This window comes from Oryza sativa, chromosome 8 (genome assembly GCF_034140825.1).
Source record: "Oryza sativa Japonica Group chromosome 8, ASM3414082v1".
NCBI classification, from domain to species: Eukaryota; Viridiplantae; Streptophyta; class Magnoliopsida; order Poales; family Poaceae; genus Oryza; species Oryza sativa.
In genome coordinates, this window is record NC_089042.1 from 4,092,164 (window position 1) to 4,116,642 (window position 24,479).

At 41.2% G+C, this 24,479-nt stretch overlaps 2 protein-coding genes, 3 non-coding genes and 1 pseudogene across 5 annotated transcripts; 3 read left to right on the forward strand and 3 right to left on the reverse strand.

Annotated features, from left to right (window-relative positions):
* Positions 1-941: 941 nt before the first annotated feature.
* On the reverse strand, positions 942-1,139 carry LOC112936232 (small nucleolar RNA Z242). The gene has a single exon (XR_003238360.1). It is a non-coding gene; the product is annotated as a small nucleolar RNA Z242 (small nucleolar RNA).
* A 1,135-nt stretch (positions 1,140-2,274) lies between these two features.
* On the reverse strand, positions 2,275-2,443 carry LOC112936233 (small nucleolar RNA Z242). Its single transcript, XR_003238361.1, has one exon. It is a non-coding gene; the product is annotated as a small nucleolar RNA Z242 (small nucleolar RNA).
* A 5,670-nt stretch (positions 2,444-8,113) lies between these two features.
* Positions 8,114-9,739, forward strand: LOC4344762 (acetylserotonin O-methyltransferase 1-like). The gene is made up of 3 exons (XM_066303505.1): positions 8,114-8,547; positions 8,718-9,170; positions 9,446-9,739. The coding sequence occupies exons 1-3, from the start codon at positions 8,131-8,133 to the stop codon at positions 9,737-9,739; spliced, it is 1,164 nt and encodes a 387-aa protein (XP_066159602.1). The 5' UTR covers positions 8,114-8,130.
* A 2,958-nt stretch (positions 9,740-12,697) lies between these two features.
* LOC107278410 (7-deoxyloganetin glucosyltransferase-like) lies at positions 12,698-14,215 on the reverse strand (annotated as a pseudogene).
* A 3,017-nt stretch (positions 14,216-17,232) lies between these two features.
* Positions 17,233-17,306, forward strand: TRNAE-UUC (transfer RNA glutamic acid (anticodon UUC)). Its single transcript has one exon. It is a non-coding gene; the product is annotated as a tRNA-Glu (tRNA).
* Positions 17,307-20,515: 3,209 nt separating this feature from the next.
* LOC4344764 (uncharacterized) lies at positions 20,516-24,375 on the forward strand. The gene is made up of 9 exons (XM_015794524.3): positions 20,516-20,665; positions 20,843-20,911; positions 21,087-21,258; positions 21,352-21,486; positions 21,605-21,683; positions 23,339-23,407; positions 23,485-23,554; positions 23,631-23,675; positions 23,800-24,375. The coding sequence occupies exons 3-9, from the start codon at positions 21,088-21,090 to the stop codon at positions 24,083-24,085; spliced, it is 855 nt and encodes a 284-aa protein (XP_015650010.1). The 5' UTR covers positions 20,516-20,665; positions 20,843-20,911; position 21,087; the 3' UTR covers positions 24,086-24,375.
* The last annotated feature ends 104 nt before the right edge of the window (positions 24,376-24,479 follow it).

Here is a 24,479-nt window from a genome sequence, read left to right on the forward strand (position 1 = left end):
GCATTCACCGCTGCCACCATTTCAGTAAACTCGTGTATGCCTCTACAGCATCGAGTTCTTTGATGAACAAGCTGAATATACAATTAACACAGTGCAGCTCAGGGAGAGGGGCAAAAGGAGGGAAGTTGGGGCACAAGGATGAAGAGGATTGGGGTTCCCTTAGACTAGAAGGATTGTCGGACCGACGATGGGTGGTGGCGCAATGGTTATATCGTCAAGCATCCATTCTTGAGGGTAATCGTGGGCAACGGGAGGTAGTGAGAGGGATGAGAAACCAAGTGGGTATGGGCTGATGGATGGCTTAGTTCCTATGGATTTGTGTAACCCGTGATCACTTGGTTGCGTAGAGAGCACAACTTCTTAAAAATAGAATGTATCTTTCTCCCTCGTGGTTGTAGAATGGTTGATGGAAGAATTTGAGCATATCCGATGTAAGACTTGTTACACATGCCAAATCAATTTGCAGCTCTGATATCATTTTCTATTGCAGTTCTCAAGCTGGCCTAATATATGGCAAATATAGTGAGTCTAGAAGTTTAGTTGATTGATATTAGCAACACAAATTTTAAGAAAATGTATCTAAAGTGTCTCTAGAGTAAAAGTATTCTAGGCACTTTCTGATGTGTCTCTACACTTCAGAACTCTTTATAATCACCTTAAAAAAAGTGCCACACTTTAATCCCCTCACCTTGAAAAGTTACTCTCCTTGATCCCCCTCTCTTTCTGTGTCTTTTCGATGTAACACAAAGGTAAAGTGGCTTGGGTTCCTTATTTTACGTGCAAGGCTCAATTGCTCTTTTATCTTTTGAACCTGCAGCCACGTAGTTGCATACAGAGCACATCTTCTTGCAGATAGAGCGACGGGTTGCTATACCAAGAGGAGGTGGTAGCATGCTGCCTACTTTACACACACTGAGTCTGATACACACACTACACTGCCTAGAAACCAATTCAGATTTTTAGATTTTTCATGTGTAGGTCTGCACTGCACTTCGACCTGCTGCTGTGATGAGATTATCACTGAGTACCGACCACCTTGCTATGCTGTTTCTGCCAGCACAACATGACACCGCCTCTGGCCGCCATGCGCCTCCGGCTCCATCACCAGCTGGATTTGGTCAGCCATCATCTTGGTCCCTCCTCACCCGCACCACCAGCTACATGCCTTAGCCATGTAGACATGAGCACCGTCTTCCCCACATCTAGCGGCGAGGCCCCACGCGAACTAACAGTGCAAGCCAAGGAAAGGGGCAAAAGAAGGGAAGTTGAGTCGGAAAGATGAAGAGGATTGGGGTTCCCTTAGATTACAGGGACTACCGGACCGATGGTGTGGCAATGGTGATATCGTCAAGCCTCAATGCTTGAGGACGAGGGTGGGCAACAAGAGGTAATGAGAGGGAAGAGAAACCAAGTGGGGACTGGATGATGGTTGGCTAGTGTCACGCTTTCATGTTATAAAGTGAATCCTGGTAGAGCATATGTAAAAGCTCTCAAATAGAGCCAGGAAAACTTGTGTGATTGCTACGCTAAACTATACTCTTTTTCTCCTATATTTCAATCCTTCTAGATGTTGGCACCACTATTAGGATGAAATTTCCTATGAGTCTATATGCGTGCTATGCATACATATTGTTGTGTGTGGTGATTACACGTCCTTTGCTTGCTTACTTGCGTGATTGCTACGCTAAACTATACTCTTTTTCTCCTATATTTTGATCCTTCTAGATGTAGGGACTCTATTAGGATGAAATGGCCCGTGAGTCTATATGCGTCCTATCCGTACATATTGTTGTGTCTGATGGGTACATGTCCTTTGCTTGCTTAGCAGTGTGTACACGTGTAGCTATCTTCTCTAGTATTTTGATCGATCACATAAATATGTAAGGCAAACTATTAGAATAAAATATCTTTGATTGTGTGTGTGGGTGTATGTGCCTGCTAATGATATGTGTAAATTTGAGGTGCTATTGTTAAGGCACCAAAGGTTCACTTTCACCATCCTTTCATTTGGACTGTGTAACCTTACCATTTTTTTTTGGTTTGGACCACTCAACTCTCTTTACTATTCATGTACTTTATTCTGGTGAAAATATTTGTTCTACATATAGACGGAAAAGTTCATGTATATACCAAAACCAATTTGATTGAGATTGTTTATGAGTACTGAAGAAGTTGTTTGGGGTGATCCAAGACGAAAATATTATAAAGTCACCCGGTCCAAAATGAAAAGATTATTTTTTAAGGGAGGTCCAAAGTGAAACTTGGATAATAAAATGTGACCTAAACCACAATTCATACACATGCTACACTGCCCTGAAGATCGACCTGCTGCTGTGATGAGATTATCACTGCGGACTGGCCAACATGCTCTACAACTTCTGCTGAAACGACGGGCCTCGGCTCCATCACCAGCTGTATTTGGCCAGCCATCGTCCTGGTCCCTCCTCACCCCCACCTCCAGCAGCATGCCTTAGCCAAACAAACATGAGCACCGTCCTTCCCATGTCTAGCGGCGAGGCCCCACGCAAACTCTGTCGTCTTCTCCAGTGTCATCACGGCGTGGCTGCCGAAGCCGATGTACACGGAAGCAATGGCCTTTTGCCTTTCAAGCCACGTGAGGCGTTTGGTGTCCTGCTTCTCAGCCACAGACCACTGCATCTGTCGGTGGCATCATCGCCGATGACATTGCTTCGAAAACACAGGAGGGCAGTGAGCATGTACTTGCGGATGAGGGTTTCGTTAGCCAAAGCGCTGGCTTGTTGCTACCCACTCAAGGGCAGGGCACCACCACGCAAGCGACTCCCCGCCGACGATCGATGGTCAGAGAAGATTACAACTTTTTGTTGATGGAAACTGCTGCTGCTTAAAATGGTTGGCTAGAGTCGTGCTTTCTTGTTATAAAGAGAATCTTGGTAGAGTACATGCAAAAGCTCTCAAATAGAGCCAAGAAAACTTGCGTGATTGCTATGCTAAACACTATTGTTTTTCTCCTATATTTCAATCCTTCTAGATGTGCGGACCACTAATTGGATGGAATAGCCCGTGAGTGTACATGTGTGATGTGCGTGCGTACAGATGTGTCCGTTGTGTACATGTCCTTTGCTTGCTTAGCGTTGTGTACACGTGTAGGCATCTTCTATGTAATCGGAAAAAAGTGGTTTCTTTTTTAATTGCATATGCACCGCTTAATTCCATGTCCTCTGGATCTTTGTAACCTTTGGCAACTTTGTTGCATAGAGAGCACAACTTTTTGCAAATAGAATGTTGGTTTCTTCCTCCTGGTTGTAGAATGGTTGATCGGAGAATTAGAGCATATTTTATGTAAGACTTGTTACGCATGCCAAATCAATTTACAGCTCTTATATCGCTTTCTTTTGCGGTTCTCAAGCTGGCCTAATGTGTGACAAATATAGTCAGTCTGGAAGTTTAGTTGATTGATATTAGTCACACAAGTTTTTCAAAATGTGTCTAAAGTGTCTCAAAAGTAAAAGTATTCTACGCAACTTTTGACGTGTCACTGCACTTCAGAACTCTTAATAATCACCTTAAAATGGTGCTTCTCTTTAATCCGTCTCCTTAAAAAAGTTCCTTTCCTTAATCCTCTATTCTTGTATGCATGGCTTTTTGATGTAACACAAAGGGAAAGTGGATTTGGTTCCTTATTATTATACACGCACGGCTCAATTGCTTGCTTAGCAGTACGTACACGTGTAAGCACATTCTATGTAATCAGAAAAAAAAGGTTTCTTTTTAAATTTCAGCTGCACCACTTAATTTCTCAGGATCCGTGTAACCCATGGCCATGGTCACTTGGTTGCGTAGAGATCACGTACAACTTCTTAAAAAAAATAGAATGTCTCTTTCTCCCTTGTGGTTGTAGAATGGTTGATGGAAGAATTAGAGCATATATTGTGTAATGCCAAATCAATTTACAGCTCTGATATCGCTTACACCTGTAGAGGACACGCCAGTGTAATTGTTTTTTTTTAAAAAAAAGTGACACGTCAAAAATGCCCCTTGCGTCTGAAATTCTGTTGCACTAGATGTTGGATTCTTCTACCAAAGGACCTAGATGAGTAAAGCAATAATTGAAGCAGTGTGATCTGTGGGCAGCTGGTAATCAACAAGTAACTAGTGGTTAATTAATGAGAAAATGGTAAACTTTCAGTAGCGTATAAGTTACTTTTTTTTAATAATGAAAATGGGTTACATCTCCGGCCTCTGCCCATAAGCACACAGTCAAAAAGTCCATAAGTGAACAGAAAGAGCTTAAAAAAGGCGAGATGGGACAAACCCTCAACTTATATCAATAATATGATCTACTACAATCATGTTTTTAAAATCACGTAGGTTCTATTACGAAATTATGTAGGTACTACACCATCCAAAGTGGAATAAAAGTTTCTTTTGCTACTAATTTCAAGCGCGTAGCATCATTGCGCATAGTATCATGTTATTTCTGAGAAAGCATCACATATCAAGAGTAGAACTAATTGAAACAAATAAATATAATCTGCATGATGTTAGACGTATAAGTTACTTGCCGAGTAAAATAAATTTTCGAAATTGGCGTGTGACATTATTTGACTGCTTTAATTCTCTATCCAGCGAAAGCAGCTCACCATCTCCGCTAGATTCACATCGAGATGTGTGCCCCATATCGGCAAGCTCATGTGTACCTCTACATCAAGCACGCTAGATATATTAAAGAGATAATTCATAAAATATCATTGATAAGCGTTTAACTCCTAGAAATGCCATCGATAAGTGTGAGTTCTAAAAAAAATGTCATCGTCGTTAGGGTTCCGTCCATTCCGCACAGTTAAGTTCTATAGGATGAACAATATATTTAACGGCACGGAATGGACGGAACCCTAATGGGGATGGCAATTTTTAGGACAAAATCATTTGTACGATGGCATTTCTTAGAACTCACACTTGTCGATGGCATTTTTAGAACTTAGACGCTTGTCAATGGCATTTTATGGATTATCTATAGATTAAATGGATGTGGAAAAGGGAAGGTGGAAGGGTGATCAGGTGAAGGATGAAGAAGGCTGATGCTCGCTTAGGTTGGAAAGGCTAGGGGATATATGGTGTAGCAGCCAGCGATGGCACGGCGAAGCAGTGGTGCTATATCGTCCGTCGTCAATCCTCTCCTAGCTTTGGAAGAGTGGGGGCCGGGGACAGAGGGTGCGAAAGGGATGATAAAAGTTAGTGGCTATGAGACGATGGTTGGCTATGACTATGATACACGCGTTGCCGTTCCCCTTGTTCGAAAGAGAATGATGGTAAAGCATGAGTAGAAGCTTTCAGTCAACAAGACTTAGATAAATATTATGATTTTCGTAGCACGCCTTTTAAACTGCTAAACGATATGTTTCGTATGAAAACTTTCTATATGAAAGTTGCTCTAAAATATTATATTAATCTATTTTTCAAGTTTATAATAATTAAAACTCAATCAATCATACGTTAAAACCACCTCATTTTGGTAATAACTTAATCTTCATCTTCATCTTTATCTTTACGAGAAAAGAATACACCGTAAAGAAAAGTCGTGTGATGCGTACTTAAATTTGTATTGCTTTTCTCTTATTTATAATCCTTCTAGAGGTAGGTGCCACTAGCTAGTACAATAAAATAACCCGTGAGTGCAAATGTGTGTTTTTGCTTCGTACTGGTTTATCTGATTTGAGATGTAATGCAAATGTGTGTTTATGCTTCGTGCTGGTTTATCTGGTCTGAGATGTGATGTGTCGTGGGTGTGCGTAATAGTGTGTACTACCCTGTACTAGAATATAAGAATCTAATACTGAATGGGACACATCCTAGTACTATAAATCTGGACTGTGGGTTAGTATAGGTTCATATGTCTTATCCTATACTAGATTCTTATACTCTGGACGGAAGGAGTAGCTTTTTACGTATTTTCCATGTAATTTGAAAAAAGAAAATCATTCTTTCACATGCACAACTCAATTCCTCATGATCTTTGTAACATGTAACCGCATAGCCTGAGTTCTTACCCTAACTTTTCCATCTCACATCCATCATTTTCACGCACATGCTTTTCAAACTGCTAAACGGTACTTTTTTGCAAAAATTTTCTATACATAAGTTATTTTCTAAAATCATATTAATCTATCTTTTTAAAATATAGTAAATAATTAATTAATCATGAGAAAATGTGTCGCTCCGTTTCGTGTGCACAGGAGGTGAGTTCTCAACCTCATCTCCTAAACACATCCTTAGATGCGATACTATACTTTAGAGTATACTTTATACCCTAAATCTGGAATCTAATCTTTCATGACGTGAATATGTGTGGTGTTAGTGGACTGACAGAGTGAGCTCTAAAGCTAGAAAAAAAAGATCCATCTGCGAGTGGTTCGACTTTTTCCTAAGCAAGGACGGAGCCGTCGAGTGAAGCTTTTAGTGATTTGGAGGGTGCCTCTCGTGGGCATATTGCAGATAGAATGCTGCTTATCTATCGTGCGTGGTTTTAGAGAGAAGATTGTTGGAAAATCAGGGGACCAGTGCCCCTGGAGGTTATCTGCACAGAAAAATCAATTTTTCTGTGTGGACCACTTAACACATCCGCATGTGAAAATAAGACTATTTTTGAGTGTGGACGTGTTAAGTGGCCCGCACACGAAAATAGTCGCCCACCATTTAATCCGGCTGTGCGCCCGCTCCTCCCTCTCCCATCTCGCTCGCCCATCTCCTCCCTCCTCCCAAGCCGCCTGGATCCGGTGGGCGGGAGCGGCGACCGGGAGTGGCGTGCGCGTGGTGGCGGACGACCGCCCCCCACATCCATCGGTGATGGCGGGCAAGGGGAAGACCGGATCTCCCTTTTATACTCCCTTTGTCGGGAAGACCGCCCCCCATATCACATTTTTTTTTTAAAAAAAAAGAGGGCAAAAGCCAAGATATCATAAATTCGTATTAACTGGTGAAAAAGGATGGCACAGCAGTACACACAGGGGAAGTAATAGTATTCCAATAAATAACCAACCACTGATTGTGTGGTTACGACAGGAATTAAATTTGAAAATATATGGTTGATTTGTCATTTTCTCAAAAATATTTGGGATGTAATTTTTTTTTTACAGAAATATATCGTCAATCTCGCGCAATCGTTGCGTAAAAACGATTGCGCAAGAATAACATGGGCATGACGATGTGCATGGTCTTGCACGATAGACCGCGCGGTCTCGATCTCGCGCGAGGAAACAGTGAGACCGTTCGGTCTCGTACAGCGAGAGCGCTACAGAGCTGTCGCTCAATTAGTGACTAATTACTCAGTTAAGGATTAATTAAATCCGGCCAGCCATTCGGTCTCGCTTGCTGGTAACGCAGGACCGTTCGGTCCCGCTGTCTCGTCGTACTCAATTAGGGATTAATTAAATCCGACCAGCCATTCGGTCTCGCTGTCTCGTCGGAGAATATTAAACTATATGCCACTTTTTAGATATTATAATTAACTATTTGTCACTGAACCTATATGTTACAGACACATGTGGGTCATGTCATTGAGATAGGTGTGGCAAATAGTTAATTGCCAAATCTAAAATGGCAAATAGTTAAATGCCACGTCGAATGTTGTCACGCTTGCACGATACTGCGTGGTTTCGTCCCGTCGTCGTGCGAGACCGCCTGTGTACGTTGTCACGCTCACGTCATTCTCGCGCAACAGTTGCGCGAGACTCACGAAGGTATATTTCTATCAAAACATTTACAACCCAAATATTTTTGAGAAAAAAACAAAGCAACAGTATATTTTTAAATTTAATTCGTTATGACAGCATTGAATACTTACTCAGTCTTATTTTGAGTGCAGCTATAGTTTTTCACGCTCAATTTTGATCGTCCATCTTATTTAAAAAAATTAAAAAAAAAGTCACGAGTACATAATAACAAAAATACTAATTATAAAAAATTTTCAAATAAGACGGACGATCAAAGTTGAGCGCGGAAACTTATGGTTGCATTTAAAATGTGACTAAGAAGCAACAATTAATTATTGTACGTTTCCCAGGTTACAAATTCCCAGCGCGCGTGTTGAGAAAAGATTATAAATACAAGACCAGCTAGCCAAACAGAGTTTGCAGCTGTAGGAGCAATTGGATGGATCAAAATCAACCCATCCCATTCCCAGCCCCACTGAGCACCACCGGCACGGATGCGGATGACGCAGAGCTCCTGCAAGCCCAAGCAGAGCTGTGCTGCCACGCTTGGCGGCACATGGAATCCATGGCCCTCAAGTGCGCTATCGACCTCGGAATCCCCAGCGCCATCCACCGCAACGGCGGCTCTGCCTCCCTGCCCGACCTGCTCGCCACCCTCCCAATCGCAGAGAACAAGAGGCCATTCCTGCATCGGCTCATGAGATTCCTAACTGTGTCCGGGATCTTCACCTCGGCTGATGATGGCGTGTACCAGCTCACGAGGGTGTCTCGACTTCTGGTCGATAGCATCCCGCTCAACCTGCTGCCGTTCGCGAGAGGGGCCGTCAATGAAAACAGTCGGAAAATATCGGAAACGGTATCATTATTTTATTTTTCTTTTCGAAAACGAACGGAAACGGTTAGAAAATTTCTATATTTACAAATTCATCTATTTAGTGTCGACTTCAATGCCACGCTGACAGGAATTAAAAAATACTGAATTTTAAAAAGGGTAACCATTGGTAAAAATATTATTATTATATTAGTTTTGCGGAAACAGTATCGGTACAGTCGGGAAATTTCCATACCGTTTTCACCCGTAATTTCAGGTCATTTCTCTGCTTGGGCGAGTGGTTTCGAGATGGCGGTGATACCACGCCGTTCGCAATGGCGCATGGCATAGATGTATGGGGCGCTATGAGCCTCGATCGAGCTCTTGCAGCGGGTTTCAGCGCGTCCATGGCAGCCGACAGCAAGTTCTTGGCGGAGATAGCCATCCGCAGGCACGTTGAAGCGTTCATGAATGTTAGCTCGCTGGTCGATGTCGGTGGCGGGGATGGCTCGATGGCGAGGGCCATTGTCAAGGCCTTCCCACACATCAAGTGCCTGGTTCTAGACCTACCACATGTTGTCCGTGGCATTCCCGCTGATGGTTTTGTTGAGTATGTTGCGGGTGATATGATGGATTTTGTTCCACCAGCTAATGTTGTGCTACTCAAAGTAAATAATTAAATTGTGGCATGCATGTGTTTTCATATGTTGATTTTTTGGTCCTCTTAGTAAATTGACATATTCAAAATGGAGGTGGATATATAGTGTTGGTGGTAGATGATATGATATTTTTGAAACTCTTTTTTTTTATTACCATCTTCGTCTTTTGGTAAGTTCTTTGAAAAAGAAGAATATATACCCAAATAGTTAGTACTAACTAAAATTGAGACCATTCATATCAGCTTTTCTAACTGAAGTTTTTACTACTTATATTGTGGTGCTAGCTTGTATTACATGATTGGAGTGATGAGGATTGTGTAAGAATCCTGTCAAGATGCAGAGAGGCTATTTCAAATAGGGAAGGAGGCAAAGTGATAATTATAGACACAGTGATTGGATCACAATCTCAACAGATATATGAAGCTCAACTTTTCTTGGATCTATGCATGATGACAGTGACAACAGGCAAAGAGCGAGAAGAGAAAGAGTGGCATATGATATTTCTGAAAGCAGGCTTTACACAATACAAGATTTTACCCATCTTGGGGATTAAATCACTCATAGAGGTATATCCATAATGTTTTGGATAAGACCATTCTTTAAACAAGGTATATATTTAAACAAATACTACAAATACTACAAATGTACATTGTGTAATAAGTAATACAGTTATCTCTCGAGTAATAAGTATGTACATTGTGTGTACTTGTAATGTTATTACAAGATGCTAAATATTTAATGTCGATCTTACCGGCCGGAATCTCATACTTTTAGACTAAGTGTTACCTCAGTTGATTAAATCTGTGCGGTAGAACCTGTTTATCTGGGCTTGACTCATAGACTCGGCACATGTGGTAACATAGGATTAAATTTCATGGGAACATATATATCTTATGCACGCAAGTTTTCCGTGCACACTTCATACACACTAACTAGCAAATGTCACGAAAAAATCTAAAAAAAATGAATATTTACTCCTAATAGTATTACACATATTTACAAAGTCTCATATTCAAAAAATTATATTTTAGCCGTAACAAAAAAAAGTTAAAACTCTAATAGTTTTAAGGGTAAAAATTTGTTAGAATTTTGTTTTTTTTTACGGATAAAATATAATGATTTTGAAAGTAAGATTTCACACGTAGGTGTAATACTACTGGAAGTATGTGTCCAATTGTTTTTAGAATTTTCTGTGACATTTGCTAGTTGATGTGCACAAAAAATTTGTGTGCATAACATACATTTCCAAATTTCATATTGCAATCTATGCACACGTGGATGTGTTCGGATGTCAAAGCATATATGATTGCACTGCGTGAGATTAGACATTTACTCTGAACTCGTAGATCTAGAGGGTAGTTCAAATGGTCCACCGCCCACCTATAAAAAACTCATACTAAAAAAATAAATCATGTATAAAGTACTATTCATGTTTTATAATATAATAACAATAAATGGTTTCGATGTTGGTAAATGTCGGTGTGAATGCGTTCGACTAACATGGGTCGGGTTAGGATAACTATGCCAAGAAGCATATATTTTATCTATTTATATGAAAGTGATTAAGGTCAACCCTAGCCAATACTGACGACCAGGGCTACGCTCAGAAAGAAGAAGAGGAGGTCTAACATGGTAAGGACGCCATGTGACAAGGTTGGATTGAAGTCATAAATCTTAGGAGTAAACCATGGTCAACTACGGATTAGAACTAGAGGAGTTAAGATTCAAAACCACTAGAGATGTCAGGTAACATAAGGTGACACACGATAAACGAACACTGTGCAGAGAGGTCCTCGCAACATGCTTCCTCGCTTATGTGTGCGAGTACCAGTGTACACCAAAAAAAATGGAAGAAGAAATAAAGAAGAGGAAGTGCACTGTTGGAGACACCGTAGCATGCAGAATAAGTTTATTTTGCTTTCCTCGTCTCTTGCTCCTTATTAAATCGTCTCCCTCAACTATAAAACCGGATATAAAGCCTCCTCCATGATTGAAAACCGGTGCAAATCGAATCCTTCAATGGTTTGATAAGCTTTTTTTTTCTGATGTGGCAGGATAATTGTGGATGATTCGCCGAATCAGCAGGTGGGACCCACATGTCAGCAACTCCTCTCTTCCTCTCATACATCACTCTCCTCTATAGATGGCCATAAGGCCCGCGCAGCCCAGGCACGGGCTAGGCATGGCCCGAGGCGATCAAGCCGTGCCGTGCCAGCCCACGGGCTGCCCTCTGGCCTAGGCATGGCCCACCAGTTGTTGGCCCGTGCCGTGCCTGCCCGAAGACACGGCGGCCCATCGTGCCTTCTTTAAAATAAGTTTATTTTACATCCCTACGTTTTGAGCCGTGCCATATAATACGTCTATTTTTCCTCCCTATTCTTTGTGTCGTGCCATACATATGGTTGAAAATAAGTCTGTTTCTCGTCCTTGAACTTTGTGTCGGGCCGTGCCGGCCCAGCTGCGTGCCGAGGTAGTAGCCCAGGCATGGCACGGCTGTTGGGCCGGGCCATCAGGTCTCGGGCCATATAGCCATCTATACTCTCCACTATCTTTCATATCACTTACGAGGCCAGCGGCACAAATCATCCATCCTGCACCGTCGCCGCACCCGAGTTTGAGGTCAGGGGCGACCTAAGCGTCATCTCGCCGTGAGAATGCCGGTGGCAGCAAGACAAACGGGGAAGGGCAGAGAGGGCTCTAGACTCGACGAGGTTGCGACGGGAGCGGGAGCTTGAGGAGGCAGCGGTGGCACGGGAGATCGGGGAGGATAGCACGCCGCCTCGCCTGACGCGGCGGGTGAGGTCTCGGGAAGCTGATCCGATCCCCTCCTATGGGTGTCCATTGTGCCAATTGTTGTCATCCCTGGACTTCGAGAGGTTTTTCGCCATGCTCAAGTAATCTATCGTGTTAGCTGAGCCGGGTGCCTGCTTGTTCTTGCCAGTTTAATTAAGTTTCAGTGTCAAAATTGGGATGAATGCATGAATACGTACACCTCCAGTAATTAAGCTGATCAATCTCATGATTGTGTTTTGTATAGTAGTTTGATGTGTAAGTTACAGTGTTCATTGCTGCATTGTCTATGTTATTTCTGAGTTGATTTACCTACCAATTTGTGATTATATTCGATCTTACATCGATCGGCTAGCTGTTAGTTTTTTCCTTGACGGCGACGAGCTCGTCGAACGGATGGTTGTGGCGAAATCACCGAACCCGGTGTCTCCCACCACATCGTGGTATCGTCGTCGTGAGCTCTAGCATGGGAAACAAGAGTCAGTCCATTTTTTTTTACAATTTTTCATAACTATTTAAATGGATTTTCAGATAAACAAGGAGACATCTCCTTTGAGGTTTTAAACCATTTTTCTCATGTATAGGAAACAATCCTCTTATTCATTACATGTAACTAGTAAGTACATTGCGAACAAACTTCATCAGCTACATTATTTTATTTTCGTGACGATTTATCACCATTACATTCATGAACAGAAGTTGATCACTTGCTTTGCTTCAATATATTTGTTTCTGAACAATATTTTTCAGGCTTCAGCCTTCTTGGAGTCGGAGGCGAAAGAACGGATGACTTCCACCACGCTCTGCAGGTTCTTGTAAGATGATCCGCCGAGGCGTGCCGCCTGCTCCGCCTTGGCCTTCCACCTCGCCGCGTCCTGCCGCATCTCCTCTGACTCCATCACCTGTTTTTTTTTTTAAATTTATGATAAGGAAGATAAGTTTGCATCCCCAATTTCTGCATCTAGGATTCACCTAGCCAGAGATTTTTTTAAAAAAAAACTAGATAATAAGAAAAACAAAAACTCCATAGGACAAATTAACCTCACATAAAATAAACTCGAAAAAGCTAGAGAGAAAAGAAGACACGAGCTAAACAACAACTTCCTCTGGTCATAAATATATTTATTTGATGTTCAGGAGAAGATTCAATCAAACTTTAAAAAAATTGACTACCAATTTCATATTATAATGAGCTTAACATTTTGTAAAATGTTACGATGATTACGATGATTGTACTTTTTGAAGCAAATCTCCACCATCCGTTTTTTTTAAAAAAAAAAATCTAAACATTTGAGAAATTACTTATGGTTTTTTTAAGGAAAACACAGTAGGGGAAATTACTTATGGTTGTCTCAAAAATTCATCCAAATATTTTTGTAGGTATGAAATACTTATGACCGAATCAAGTAATACATCCGTCCAAAATATAACAAACTTTGGTTACAAATCTAAACAATTCATGTCTAAATTTATAGCCGAAAGTTGTTATATTTTGGGATAGAAATAGTAGGATATTGAGAGAACGTTCGTGCTCCATCACCTGCTTGACTTGGGCGGTGACCTGCTCCCGCCTCACCTCCTCATCGAGCCTGAGGCCGACGTCCCATGACTCGCAGGCGTACTTACGGTTGATGTACTGGTCGGCGAACACCGGCCAGCACACCATCGGCACGCCGGAGGCCACGCTCTCGCACTTGGAGTTCCACCCGCTGTGCGTCAGGAAGCACCCCACGGCGGGGTGGCGCAACACCTGCTCCTGCGAGCACCATGTCGCCAAGCACCGCCGGCCGTCCGTCTCCACGACGAACTCCGGCGGTAGCGCGTTTGGGCCACCGGGCACGAGGTTTTCCCTGACAACAAACAAGAACGGGCAGCCGGTCGCCGCGATTCCCCACGCGAACTCGGCGAGCCGCTCCGGCGTCATCACCGTAGCTGCCGAAGTTGACGTACACGGCGGAGCGTGGCTGTTGCGTGTCCAGCCACGCGAGGCACTCGGTGTCCTGCTTCCACAGGCTCAGCCCGCCGCCGATGGCGTCGGCGGCGTGGTTGAGGAGGGTTCCCAAGGGGCCAATGGTGTAGATGCGTGCGTACTCGGCGCGGAGGGCGGCGAGGACGTCGGCCTCGAGTTCGTCGAAGGTGTTGAGGATGAGGGCGTTGGCTTTGGTGCAGTTGTTGGCCTCCTCCTCGTTGAAGCGGAGGCCGAAATCGTCAGGGTCGGTGGTGCGAACAAAGCTGGACATATCACCGAGTTTTATGGGCGGCATGCCGGGGATCCAGTCGATGACCGTCCTTTCAAGGTGGCCATTTGTTAGCATGCTCTCATCTGCAAAATGGAAGGAACTTTGATTCAGATCAGGGTTCAAAATTCCGGAATAAAATTTTGGAAATTTCGGGTCTATCACCCCCGCCCTCCCCCCTCTACGAAAATATTTCGCCAGAAATTGTTGGACTGTTTTTCAATTTCTGTGAATTTAGCTCGTTGTATTTAATTTTTACCAAATTTTGTTCAAAATTTTAAAGTATTTCGGACCAAAATTACCAAAATTTTTGTGTCCCCCTGATAGAAATAGGCTAAACAATTTGCCATACCCTGATTCAGCTACTAGTTTTTTCATATTAGTCACCAACCGTGGCCCATGGGTTGCACGATTATTATTATTATTATTGTAAATATTTGTATAATCATATATAAATTTATTGTTCTTTTTCTATAAACTACAGTGGCTTAAATGAAAAGAAGGGTCCACCTCAATCGTAACTTAACACTGTAATTATTAATTTTGCAATTTTATTAAATTATTAAGATACTAAATTGAGTGTCCAAGATGGGATATCAATTTATTTCAAATTTAGGGATCACAAATTTTTGAAATAACTTAAACTAAAGAATCTATGATGATAAAAATTAAAATATTTTATATAGCCTATTTTATTTAACCTCAAATTTGAAACAATTTACAATATTGATAATTTAATTGAACAAACCAATGGTTACCAGATATTTCTGATTATAACTCTATTTGAGAGTACTCAAATAATAATATTGTTACATACTCCTTTTGTAACAAAAAAATCATTTTTTTCTATATCCCGTTTGTCTGAAAAATAAATTTATTTTTAAGCCATCATTATATGGAGTTAGTAAAAGTAGGGGACAAATGAATTGATAATATATAATTCTTCCAACTTCTTCTACTCTACTCTCTTCTTATTCTAGTATACAATATAGTACAATAGAGCCTCTTATAACTCAGCTCAAGCTTGGAAGTGTGTGTGTTAAGTGAGGGAGCGATGTCTTTTTATAGAGGTAGGTATGACGGTTGGCGAAGGGGAAATGTCCGAAGTGCCCTCCAACCGTCATCAGGGATGCATCTGGGACGTCCACGCCAAACCCCACATCCAACGGTGGAGATGATGGTTCAGCCGAACCTGGGCTGGGCCCTCCTAGCCTGGTCTTCGGTCGGTGGACTCCCTAGACTCTCCTCTGTCCATATCTCGGAGTTTTGGGTTGATTCACTGATGTTTTGATGAAGTTCACAACTCCTCCTTGTATATATACATAATTCTCCTCACTTTAGCCTAGATTTCCTCCCAACATCGGGTTTTATCACCTGCATATACATATACACCAACACTTGTGAAATATGTGAGATTAAACACATATCACTATGTTGAATGTTTTATTATCTGAATTTTATGCAGATGTTGGCGGTATAGAATTGGCATTTAACAGACGCCAACACTATCTAGGTGACATGCAAGCAATGAGGGGACATCCTCACGAGAGATGAAAATTCATCTCCAAATAGAAAGACCTCTAAAGCACTGAAAAATAATTCAAGGAACGTGATCTGAAGGTACTTATGTAAAAGGACAAAAGTAACTAGTGGTTAATAAGAGAAGGGTGAAGTTTCAGTAGCAATGTATGGTATTTACCAAACAAAAAACTGAGACTCGGCGTCTAGAATTCGACAACTTTCTCTATTCATCCCTAAGCGTCTCCAGTCCCCTCTCCACTAATACGAATGCTCCAACTCCATCTACGAAAATTCATATGTGCCCCCTACATCACCGTGTCTCCTCTAATTATGGGATGCTCTGGACCTGCAGACTGCAGTAGGGTAGCGAGATGTAGTTGGAGCCACAGGCTCAGGGGGCAAGGCTGAGGGGATGATGGACGACGGCTGCTGGAGAGGAATGATAGAGGCAAGAAGGCGATGGATGGTTATGACACCTTATGGGTATGACCCTTTCCCTTTATAAAGCGAGTGCCTACACATGGAGTCGATAAATGTCACGCGATGCATGTCTCTCTAAAGTATCTCGACCCTTCTTCTTAAGTTTTACGGCCCGCTAGTAAAAAAAATATTTATATGTGTGTGTTTTGTGCGTTCACAACGGTGTGTGTGCCTGCAGATGGTGCATATGTGTTGTAGAATAAAATTACTTCTAATTAATACAATTGGTGTTATATATGTATGCTAGACTTATCGATTGACGGCTTGTTTGGCAAATATGCATGGAGAGTAGTGTCATACTAAGAGTTTAGTTGAGAAAGGCGGAATTAACCGTCAGAGTCAATATGTGATATATTACTGTACAAACATTCAAGTTTACTTCAAGATAAAAAGAAATCTGGTTATGAAAGGGACATATTAGAACTTGATTTGTTTAAAAACTTGTATATACCTACATATTTGTTGAGTCTATTAATTAATACCTAAATTTGGCGCCATATTGTACCTGGATTAAAGTTGAAAGATTCATTTATCACATATTGATCATGTTATTATTTCTTTAGAATTTTTTTTATAATTACTACCTCTGTTTTTTAATGTATGACGCCGATGATTTTTTATCAACTTTTGACCATTCGTATTAGTCAATTTTTTTCGCAAATATAAGAATATTTAAACCAATGGCTATTCTCCATAAAAATAAGTTGTTTTACATAAAACAGTTGTATATTATGATATGTTATCTAGTACTACCTCCGTTCTAGAATATTTTATCTGGACATGGATGGGTCCCATCTCATCCTAGGTTGGGATATTCGGGATGGATGGAGTAGTATATATATTAATGTCATTTTTTATTTTTTTCGCTAATTAAAGTTAAAAAATATTTGAGTTTGCACTATTAAAAATAGTTATATCTTGAAACGAGGAGAATAGCTAGCAAAGACATGAGCTATCAAGCGCTTTCGGTTCGGAGCTGAGCACTTCGACTTCCACTACAATGACTATTTATTTATATAAATATGCAAAACAATTGAACAGAATCCATTGTCGTCTAGTCCGGTTAGGATACCTGGCTTTCACCCAGGCGACCCGGGTTCAAATCCCGGCAATGGAACAAACTTTTTAGAATTTCCTTTTGGTTTGTTTTCACCTTCATTTCTCATCGCAACTTCAGTAGACAAACATTAAGAATATTCTTATGGTTTAAAAATATTAAGATTAATTTTAATTACAGACTTTTATTTTATTTTGACCCATTTCACCTTCATGGAACTTCAGTACACAAAATTTAAGATTTTGATTAGAGAATGTTTTTTTTTTCGTTTTGATTTATTTCACTTTCATGATTCTTGGCAACTTCAGTAGATAAAATATTAGGATAAGTCCATGTAACCTCATCCACTAACATGCTTGTCATACTGGGTTTTAGAGTTAAGGGATGTTTTTGCACACGTGATAGTTGGGTGATAAGATTAACTACAATTATTTAGCGACTAATGCTGCCTTGCTAGCTTCCTAATGGAAGTATGGACACTACTACAGAGAGGCAAATAGGGTCTGCAGTATAGGTGACAGAAGTGGTATAACTGGCATCTATAGTGCTTTTCCACCCACGCGCCCATCCACGCGGCCACCAGCCCGCCAAATCGCTAAGAACCGGCACCTTTCTTCCCAAATAGGTTTTGGTTTTTTAAATACAACCGGCACCTATTCCTCTATCCGAGAGAGGTGTCGGTTTTGCACTTAAATCTGGAACCTTTATATTTGTCATCCCGTTAGAGTATGTCAGAGACATGTGTCGGTTCTTATTTAATAACCGGCACCTTTGATGGTGTCAGAGATTTATGACAATTATTACTTAATAACCGGCATCTTTGACCCTGCACCCCCTTAACTAGCCGTTGGGGGGACACCTTACTTAAAAACCGGCATTTATATGATACTAAAATGTGTCAGTTGTTATAAAGAACCAGCACCTCGGCACCTATTAGTACAGCCACGTGGCTCTTTAGGTTAGAACTGGCACGACATCTATTATCCTTATAGGTGTCGATTCTGAAATCAGCACCGATAGATGACCAAGTCATTAGTGTCGCTATCTAGGTGCTGGTTTCCAGCACCTAATGGGGTTTTCCAACCGGCACCTATCCAGCCTTATGTAGTAGTGGGAGTACACCATTCATTGAGCCTAGCTAGCTTATGGTCTTGTGCTAATGCAGCCAATCATGGTCTAACAAGTTCAGCTACATTTACCATCGGAATCTCGATGACTTGGATGTCAATGGGTCAATAAAGAGCTGTCAGCTATGAGTGGTTGCTTGGATCTTTAAAATTAAAACACCAGTTTTAGCGAAAACATAATTTTGTGCTGATGATGATAAAGCCAGTTTTAGTCAATATTATCTTTTCAGTATGCATTTATCTTTATTCCTCCGAGTGAATTTGGTAGCTAGCTATGGCATGTTCTGTAAGCCTCCTCTCTCCAACCCTCACAAAGTGTTGGCATTGTCGAGTGGACCAACTCTTGCTTTTGTTCCTATAAAGTTATGTTTAATATAATAGGAATAAATTTTATATAGGACTATATAAGATTATACTATACTGAGATCAGTACAAATTAATGAGAGCGATCATCATTTTATATTTACTCCCATGCATAGACGGGTTTCTGTACCTCTCATCCAAACCACATAACACCTCTCTCCCCCCTCCCCCTTCTCTCTTTTTCTCATCCTCACACCCTTTCTCCATATTCTCCCTCCTCAGATCTGGCTAGAGCGATTATTGCGACGGTTGGTGCTACGGAGCTCGAGCGTGGCGGCACAGCTCAAGCATGGTGATGGATCCCTGATCGAGAAGCCGTGGACTTGTCGGATTCGCGGTAGGTGAAGTGGATCAACGCAACTGAGGCGGCATGGTGGATCGTGAAGTAGAGTGACTAAGGCATGGGGTCGCTAGATCCGATAGTATTGAGGCACGAGAGCAGCGAATCTAACACTTGCGAGGCGAAGGAGTAGTGGATCTGTAGCAGCGATCGAGATGCAGGAGATGATGTTTCTAGCGGCAACGAGTATGGGCTAGAGGTATGGATCTGGTAGGACTGCAACTCATGTGATTTTTCTTGTTTGGTTTTCTTGAGGTTTCTTGTGATATAAAAATGATTTTTGTGGATATCCAAATAATACTCCAATGGCACCTCATTGGCTAATATCATGTACCAGACCTGATATCCAGGTATCACAGTCGATACCTATAGTTATCAGCCTCACAGCCTAGTACCTACAGATATAGCAGGTACCTAGGTACCAAGCACCCCTTAGGTGAGGACATGATTCATTCACTTTGCCATCACCTAGAGAGTACTTCGTCCTCTCCCTCAATTTGATATCGCGCATTAGCATATTACATTATATATGTGTAAGATTTTTGTTGTTGTCTAAGATGTTTTGCACTTATTCTTAGGTTAACAACTGGCACCCATCCTTGATTTAAAAAAATCCATCAAACACAACTTTCTGCCATGTTCGGTTTCTCTTTCTCTGCCTCCCTATGCTTGTTTGTTTTGGCTCACCCACACCATCATCGATTTCCTATAATACAACTATTATTCTGATGTCTAACCTGATAGGCTCTTCTTGATCGCGCCACTAGAAAAAAATTACGATCCCCTACATACCAATAGTTTAATTATTAAATAATATAGTTAATTGTTAACACTTCGTGTCTTATACCGGAAAGTTTTACGCATGTATGGCTATGTCAATACCTATAGGCTATACCTAGTCAGTTTAAATTTTACATGTCAGGGTGACAGAGGTAAAGGTAGATTTGGAGTTTTTTTTTCTTTTTATGAAAGTGAATATTGTATCTATTTAGAAATGAAGTCTAGCATAAGAAAAATAGTAGATGTCTGAATTTGTTTGTAGTTTTTAACAGTTTCAGTAATTCAACAAACACAACTAACAATGTAATTTCTATTAAAAACTGTCTTAACGATCGAAATCAGACTCATATATCATGTATGTATAAATGGATATAGAAAGAGGTGTCAAACTAAATTTGTACTGACAACAAATGAGAGTGAACATTCTCTCACAAGCAAAACCTTTTCATTCCCATTTGCAGCATTTCCTCACGTGAGTTCCGTGTACCACCAGTCGCTAACCCAAAAAGCCTATAAACAATCGGACGGTCAGATAACGTGCCACGTGGCCAAAAGGATGACATCGGACGGTGAACAAGCTGACGACGACCACCCTGGAATTTCCCGCTTTGCCCCCTGTTCACACGTCATCATGTCTCAACGCGTCCAGCGAAAAAAAAGAAGAAAAAAAAAAGGATTAGCGCATCAACGCCAAAAATGGGATTCATCGGTTGAACTCAAGATGGAATTTTGATCTCCTCGGTGTTCTTCTTCCCTCCAGATTTGGTCACTGTCGCGGGGGAAGAGAGAGGCGGAGCATCGGAAAGCAGGTGAAATTTTGTGGGGGGATTTGTTTTTTATCTTTGTTTGTTTTGTGGTTGCGTTGCCAAATTCAGCTTTCCTCGCCGTTTGGGGATGATTCTAGCTGGAATTCCGCTATAAAGATCGCTCCTTCTTGAGCTCACGATCTGTACTCATCTCTCTCTCCAACCCTTCCCGATCTGCAGATCGAGCCGGAGGCGCCGCGGCCTCCTCCCCCCCACCGGCGCCTCGGATCGAATCGAATCCAATCGAAGGTATTCGTTCTTCTCCCATAGCCCTCTCGAGCTGGATTGGATTGGAGATTCATACGGCGTTGGATTCATTTCTTCCCCTTTTGATTGACCCATCCAGTTTGCACATATGTTTCTTGCTGTAAAAAATCAGCTGTTTTTATTTTTTATTTTTAATTAATTTGTTGTTGTGATGAAGGATGGAGTATGGAAGGAGGAAACCTATTAGCTTGCTGGAGCTGTGCATCCGTACTACCATGGATAACCTGAGGTATGTCGATAACGTGGACGGCGTGGAGATGGATCTGCTCCAGAGAATCCTGCCTCACTGCAAGATGGAGGACCTGACCCGTATCGAGAACAATACCGAGGTGATTTCGATAAGATTCGGGTTTCGTCGGAGGCGATATTCCAGGTTATCTTGTAGTAGTAGATTGGTCTGACATTGTGTTTTGGTTGGATAGATGGATCTTACCCCAGTTACTGATAAGCTGTGGAAGCTATTCTATACGCGACAATTCGGCGAGGAAAATGCAAACCAAGTCGTCAAGAGAATGAGCATGAGCGGAGCGCGGTACAAGTGGAAGGATCTCTTCGATGTAAAATAGTACCTTTTTCATCACTCTTTTGTTGTTTTGGTTGGCTGTGGATGTCAGGGTTTTAGGAGAAAGAATTATGAAGGACTAAAATTCTAAAAGTTGTACCTGTTATTTGTAGGCCAAAACAAAAAAGCAGAAGGAATATGAAGAAAAGATGGGCCAGAGGCTTGCTAAGAAGTATGAGGCAGCGAAAGCTGGTAAGGTGGTTATAGTTCTGTATTGAAAGTGTGCAAAATGAATTGATATGTGTCATGCTGATAATAGAATAGCTATAGGATCTTTGATAGCTTAATGAATATATGTTATTTGCAAATGAGTTTGGACAGTAAATTGGTCGATATCTCCAGTTGGCGCTTCAGCCATTGAGAACGCGAGCAGGACAAAATTACAAGACAGCACTTTGACTTGTTCTGATGTATTGCCTTTTATTTTGGTGGAGTTACAAGTGACATCTCCTTTGCTTCTAGGGCCTATCTATAGTGCTGGGCGAGGGGACGCAGAACCACAGATCAACCCTCAAATACCTATACATGGTTGAGTGGCTTCATAGTACCTCGCCACTCCATGGGGTCCATTCGCCAAAGGCACGATCTGATGACATTGTGAGGGGTCCTGCCGAACTCATAGGCTGTTCACGCTATTGACTCTGCTCCTGGGTTACATCCAGGATGATCCACTCATGCCACTGCTGACCTCTCCCACTTTGCATCTTGGGCCTCTCGTTGTATTGATATCGACTCGACTCAGATTTTGTCCGGGGATCACCGGATCAATATTCTTTCCTCGCTGCTAGAAAGGGCTGGATTGTATCCACTGGTGGCTTTGCACCACGAGGATGAACTAGGATGAGTCATAACGGTAGTCGGTATTTCTATGGTGAACAAGGATGTGTGAGGAGCCTTCCCTCCACATGTTTTGTTTATGGAATTTAACAAATTTTCCTGGTAAGTACAGCATGTTAAAATATGAATTACTTTTGCCACCCTAGTCGTAATGTCATTAACTTCAATCTGTCAATTACTTTTGCAGAAACATTTTCTTGCTGGGTGTCTCCAGATTGTATGTGTTAGATACGGATTAACTCTTGCGCTATGAAATAAGCATTTAATTTTGCAATGGAAGTATTTGGCTGGCATAATAATTTGGGTCTTTGATGGTGGATTAATTTTTCGTTTAGTGGTACTCTACACTTCTATTGTAAGCTACTTCAAATAGAATGAATCAAATGCCATTGCAAACTTTCACGGAAGTCCACAAAATTAGCTTTTTGTAAGCTACCACAGTCCAATAAAATATTGATTTTCCCCCTTCCCGTCTGCATTTTATTTATTTACGCTTTCTACCATTAGAAATGGGTGATTCTTGAGAAGAACCTGAATGCCCACTGCCAGTTCATGCTCTCCACATGCTATGCCATGTAAGAATCTTCTGATGATTTGTGTTAATCCCTTGAGTTACGGTGAAATTAGCAAAGCCAACCGCAATCTGTATGATTCATAGATTTTTTTTTTGTTCTTATAAGGTCCATTTATAGGCCGCAATCGCATACATTTATAAATGGAATCTGTACTTATGAAACCATCTTTAATTAACGTTGAATTGGAGGTAAATATTGCAAATGTAACCTAGTGCTGAGATTAGCTGAGCTGTTTGCCTCAAAAAGGGGTATCAGAATCCTCCATTAGAGAGTGCAAAGAAAGGTTTATTTGATTCCTGTCTAATTTGATTAGTTAATTCCTAGTTAGAAGAAAATCTAGCTTCTTCTTGTGACAACAAGTAATTATTTTTGTTATTTTATACTAGTATCCAGGATCAGTATCATTCAAGTTCTAACTTTCCTTTTCTTTTCCAGAGAAACAAAGTAAACAAATTAAAATTTGTACGAAGGTGCCACCAAGCAGCAAAAGAAGTTTTTTCGGAGGTAGTTTTCTTTCTCAGTTTATTCTGGATTCTGCCTTGCAACATATTATGTTTCCCATACTTACTAAGTCTCCACAGGAAGTGGACCCAGCAACCTATCCAGCTATAAGAGCCCTATTCTTAAAAAAGCAAGGATGGAGGTTAACAGGTAATTTTATTTTCTCGTGGAACGATTGACGTGAAATGGCTGTTTTCTGAAACCGTTGTCTAATTTTGTGTTACAGTCAGGCAAAAATGAAAGCTGCTATTCAAAGGAATACTATAGCAAGGTTTGTCTCATTTCGACATTAACGTTTTGGAGAATTTCATACATGTTTCGTTTTTGAAATACCTTGCTATTTGAACCTCTCAATCTCTCATGTTATTTCACTAACTCTGGCTCTGCTTTGACAGGACATCTCAGCACATAAGGATGAACTCAAATCATGTACAGCCAATGAAGACAACGACTATTCATAGACCCAATTCAACCATTACCATCACTAAACCAACTGGTCCGAATAAGCCATTACAGAGCGACAAACAAACTGGTCTGAATAGGCCGTTTGAGAGCAATAAACCAACTGGTCAGAATAGGCCATTCCAGAGTAACAAACCAACTGGTCAAAATAGGCCATTGCAGAGCAACAAACCAACTGATCTGAATAGGCCGTTTCAGAGCAATAGGCCGAAATTCTAGAGGATCAAACCGCAGCATCGCGTTCTTGACTCCAGAGTTCGCCTTGCTTGTGCAGCAAAAACATCAAATTTCTTGTGCACAAGTTGTGGTAGTTTACCATAACATGAACTCATTGTGCTCTAGGAAAAATAGTCTTGTCTGAAGTTGGCCTCACTGAGCACTCGTATGTTGTATCTGAAGAGCATCCGTTTGGCAAAGGAGAAGCACACCAAAGTGTACCATAAAAATATTGGTTATATCTGTAACATACAATTTTTATCATATGAGAAAAGGATTTTATTCCTTGATTACTTTTGGATCCATATTATGCTTTGTGAGTATTTGTTGAGATGCTAAGGATTTAGAGGGATTGTTCTGGTGACAATTCTATGGCAAGTGAGATGTGTTCTCAAGG

What these genes read in the sequence shown, in the direction of transcription:
- LOC4344762 (XM_066303505.1), top strand. Translation starts at nt 8,131, where the DNA reads ATGGATCAAAATCAACCCATCCCATTCCCAGCCCCACTGAGCACCACC. An exon ending in GTCGGAAAATATCGGAAACG is followed by an intron (nt 8,548 to 8,717) that starts GTATCATTATTT and finishes TATTATATTAGT; the next exon opens with TTTGCGGAAACAGTATCGGT. An exon ending in CTAATGTTGTGCTACTCAAA is followed by an intron (nt 9,171 to 9,445) that starts GTAAATAATTAA and finishes TTGTGGTGCTAG; the next exon opens with CTTGTATTACATGATTGGAG.
- LOC4344764 (XM_015794524.3), top strand. Translation starts at nt 21,088, where the DNA reads ATGGAGTATGGAAGGAGGAAACCTATTAGCTTGCTGGAGCTGTGCATC. An exon ending in GTATCGAGAACAATACCGAG is followed by an intron (nt 21,259 to 21,351) that starts GTGATTTCGATA and finishes TTGGTTGGATAG; the next exon opens with ATGGATCTTACCCCAGTTAC. An exon ending in CAAAAGAAGTTTTTTCGGAG is followed by an intron (nt 23,408 to 23,484) that starts GTAGTTTTCTTT and finishes AAGTCTCCACAG; the next exon opens with GAAGTGGACCCAGCAACCTA.